The 1647-nt window shown below is 34.4% G+C and overlaps 1 protein-coding gene across 1 annotated transcript; it reads left to right on the top strand.

Moving 5' to 3' along the window:
* Nucleotides 1–412: 412 nt before the first annotated feature.
* On the top strand, nucleotides 413–1501 carry LOC107739974 (polymeric immunoglobulin receptor-like; the record flags this gene model as incomplete). Its single annotated transcript, XM_016552239.1, has 3 exons — nucleotides 413–721; nucleotides 923–1240; nucleotides 1391–1501. Coding segments are annotated over 3 exons (738 nt in total), but the record flags the coding sequence as incomplete, so codon positions are not given.
* Nucleotides 1502–1647: the final 146 nt, after the last annotated feature.

Genomic DNA, 1647 nt, shown 5'->3' with positions numbered 1-1647 from the left:
ATAATGCATTAAAACTGTTGTTATGATTAATCATGAGATGATATTGCATATAAGTTTTTTTTTTTATAATACATTATGCATTTATTATAATGCCTTAAGAATACCCTTATAATATATTATAAATACAGGCTTCATAGAAAGTGTTACCGGGTGGCTCTCTGTTTGAAACAGGGAAGCAGTGCAAACAAATTAAAAAAGTATTTGTGAATACTACTACTACTACTACTAATAATAATAATAATAACCCAAATCTGATGAGATTTGAGTAACATTGTGTTGTTCATTAAATACTATTAAGGTTTAAATGATGCTTGGACCCCTGAAGGGATCTTTTCAGCTTTTATTTTTCCTGGTTATTGTATATTCCAGTAAAGCTCATTTGAATGCTCTGGATAAACTCTTTTGTTTGCAGGCTGTATTGTTTCAGATGTGCAGCAGACAATAGGAATAGCAGGATACACAGGTGGTTCAGTTGTGCTGCCCTGCTCCTGTGCTGACCCTCAGTCTACAGTCACGACATTCACCTGGCACTTTCAGCAGAGAAATCAATGGATTCAAGTATTTCAAGATGAGAAATACAGCGGCAGACGTGTGCTGTTTGATGAACTTTCTCCAACAAATCGGTCTCTTCTCATTTCTGACCTCAGAACGAATGACCAGGGCTACTATAGATGTATGACCGAACCAAACATTATTACATACGTTGACTTAAATGTTAAAGGTAAGTGGAAATTTGGAGCTGGTGACAGACGCAATATCTTTAAATTTTACTTCTACTGACCTTTGAGTTTCTCTTGCACTTACTACAATGCAGGCCTTTTTTGGTTGCAATGTTACGCTGAAATCATTTTAGGATTTTTTTTACTTACATTTTACTTACAACTGAAATATAATATAAACATCATTTGTATAATGTTTTCAGGGTGTGATTTGGTTGAGAACAGAAAGACAGCTGTAGTGACTGGATATTCAGGAGAGTCTGTGGTTCTGCCCTGTTCCTGCACTGAACTACAGGCTAAACCTGAACACATACAGTGGAATTATTTCAAAGAAAAGAAACATAAAGAAATTTACCCAAATGAACAAATTGAGAATTACAAGAACAGAGTCAAACTGTTCAATCCAAACACTCCAGGAAATCTTTCTCTACACATATCAGCACTGACCACAGAGGACCAAGGGCACTATCAGTGTTTTGTCTCGTCTCAGCAAGTAGTCGCTGTCAGACTTCGTGTTGAAGGTAGTTTTCTTCTATTTCTGTTGTCAGATCGCCATTGCTATTAATTTTGTTTTTACGAAGAATCTAAATATTTAGAATAATGATATCAACTTGTAGATAACATGCTTTTTTGTGTTATATTATCACTTACACTTATTGGCTTCTGAACAGAAAAAACTTGTGTCCACCCAATCAATTTAACAACAGATCAACCTTCACACCTAACACAAGACTCCACTACTTCACAACTTAAACTGATTCCACAACATCACACACCTCAATGTAAGTCACAGGCTTTGGTTACAATATTGTTTTCTCATTATGTTTAAAGTGTTTGTATTTAATTGTTTTAAAATTATGCATGGAGCTTTTATGAGCTCATATTGAGAAATATTTATCCATATTTGTACTACATAAAAAAAGAAAAA

Source organism: Sinocyclocheilus rhinocerous, unplaced genomic scaffold (assembly GCF_001515625.1).
Source record: "Sinocyclocheilus rhinocerous isolate Xijiao unplaced genomic scaffold, SAMN03320098_v1.1 scaffold32605, whole genome shotgun sequence".
NCBI lineage: Eukaryota > Metazoa > Chordata > Actinopteri > Cypriniformes > Cyprinidae > Sinocyclocheilus > Sinocyclocheilus rhinocerous.
The sequence above is the reverse complement of the archived record's forward strand: the minus strand, read 5'-3'. Positions and strand labels throughout refer to the sequence as shown.